Source organism: Cyprinodon variegatus, unplaced genomic scaffold, assembly GCF_000732505.1.
Source record: "Cyprinodon variegatus isolate N-32 unplaced genomic scaffold, C_variegatus-1.0 Scaffold223, whole genome shotgun sequence".
In the NCBI taxonomy this organism is placed as follows: Eukaryota; Metazoa; Chordata; class Actinopteri; order Cyprinodontiformes; family Cyprinodontidae; genus Cyprinodon; species Cyprinodon variegatus.
In genome coordinates, this window is record NW_015150676.1 from 256956 (window position 1) to 259182 (window position 2227).

Consider the following 2227-nt stretch of genomic DNA (forward strand, 5'->3'; position numbering starts at 1 on the left):
TTTTTTATATATTTCTTATAGAAGCACTTTAGTTATATTTAGTCATATTTAGGGCAAGTTGGCATTTCTTGTTATTACAATGACTTTAATTTTTGGCATCATAATATCCATATTTTTTAATGTTCCAAAGGTAATAAGGTTTTGTCCTGGATTCCAATAACACTAAAGGCTTTAAGTTTTGATTTTCGAATTATTTCACTGAGTGTCGTAGAAAGGGTTACCTTATCCAGGTAAGTGTAGCTCCATATCTTCCCATCAGCAAAGACTCGAGAAATGATTCTTCCTTGATTGTCGTACTCCCACCTCTCTGTGGTTGGACCCCTCTGGAGCCCTGTCACCTTCCCCGTGCTGAAAAACACACACGCATAGCATGAATCCAGGTTATCATTTGATGGACGGTGGAACCCGCCCTGTAACCCCTCCAGCAGCTCTTACCTGGAGTATGTCAGGTTAACAGAGAGCAGCTTGCTGCTGGGAACCCACAGCGTGGGATGACCCTGGGTGTCATAGATGATCTTTAACAGGAACTTTCTGTGGTCGTCATAAACCTTCTCCGTCCGCAGAGTGCGATCGTAGTCCACAGACAGCAAGTTCCTTCCATTTACCTGAATGTCAGAGGAGATGAAAGAACAAATTCACTTCAGTTTATTTCTATAGCGCACAACACATGTCATCTCAAGGCACTTTCCAGTTCACCAGATCAAACAGTAAAATTGATTCAAAGTTTTCTATCTAAGGAAAACCAGCTGATTGCATCGACTCATTGACTCTTCAGCAATCCCTAAGCACTAAGCATGCTTGTAGCAACAGTGGAGAGGAAAAACTCCCTTTGAACAGGAAGTAACCTCCAGCAGAACCAGGCTCAGTGTGAGCGGCCATCTGCTGAGGCCCACTGGGGTTCAAGGAGACAAAAGCAGTCAAAGAAAAAGAAGCAGAGAAAAGGCAATCAATCCTTTTAAAAATGCTTTTCATACTGATGCAGCATGTAGCTAAACCTGTGTCATGTGACCTTCTACTCAACCAATCAGCAGTGGCTACAGGTTCCTGATCAGAAATAATAAATCTAACATTAAATGTCTCTATAGAGCACCAAATATACCAGGGGTTTAAATAATAATCGTTTTGTTCGATGCATCAATCCCTGCCGACGATCCAATATATCGACAGTGCAAGAGTATCGATTAATGTTTTTTTTTTTACTTCCTCTGTGTCTCCGTTTTTTTTTTTCCTACCACGCTTCCTTTAGCCACTACCCTCTTTCCACATGCACAGTAAGCAAGACAGACATGGCGGAGATAGCGGAGGTGAAAGAAGAGGTAGGCAAGATGATGCATTCTTGAGTATCGAAAGTATCGAATATATATATATATATATATATATATATATATATACATATATACATATATATATATCGAATTGTTGGGTCAGGAAATCGATACTGAATCGAATCGCCATGATGGGTGTGATTTACACCCCTGAAATATATCATTAATACATTACTTAATATAACATTAAATATTGAAATTTACTGAGTTTAATTTCCCATTAAAGGAGGAAAAACAGTATAAAATCAACCTGGCCTTGTGTGACAGGTACCAACACATTTTAATGTAATCCTGCTAGCAAAAAAGCAGCTAACCTCCTTGGTGAAGATAATTAACACACAAGGAGAGAGGTCAGATTTTAATTAAGGCAGCTGTTATGAAGTCATGTTTTCTTTTTGTTCTGCAGACCAAATGGATCAATAGTTAAAAGAAAAACAAACTAAATCCCTGTTTAGATTTTAGAAAGATATATGTGAGAGGAAGCTAATGAATTTAACTAATAATGTCCTTAAAACATCTGAATGTCTGTGAAATAAAATAAACCTCTGATCCAGGAGCCATAAAACACAGAAACATCCTCTGAACCACCGAGCCAGGCTGAACCAGCGTCCAAATGATGTGCTGTTAAAATCCGATTTATGGAGACAGAGCTGCTGCTGGCCTCACCTTATAGATCCTTGAAGCAATGACAAACATTACAAAGCAGCAAATCACCGCAGTACAGACGTCTTTCATTAAACAGAGAGTCTGGCTGGAACATGTCCAAGGGTCCATTCTCTCACCTCTTCATTCGAGCCACTCTTTCATTGGTGAATTAGCACCAGTTAAATTCAGAGAGGTGCATTAAAGGGAGATGAGGGAGACTCTGGTCAGCAGCCAGTTGGATGAAGCACAGAGCAGAT

General features: G+C 39.7%; 1 protein-coding gene across 10 annotated transcripts in view; it reads right to left on the reverse strand.

The window, feature by feature from the left end:
* The window catches only part of LOC107088586 (teneurin-3), a 471923-nt gene that overhangs the window by 21739 nt on the left and 447957 nt on the right, over positions 1 to 2227 (reverse strand). For all 10 annotated transcript variants that reach the window (XM_015380867.1, XM_015380866.1, XM_015380861.1 and 7 more), the window contains 2 exons: positions 436 to 605; positions 222 to 348 (listed from right to left, as the gene is read on the reverse strand). In XM_015380867.1, the coding sequence (XP_015236353.1) occupies positions 222 to 348; positions 436 to 605 (297 nt within the window). The remainder of the gene's footprint in view (positions 1 to 221; positions 349 to 435; positions 606 to 2227) is intronic.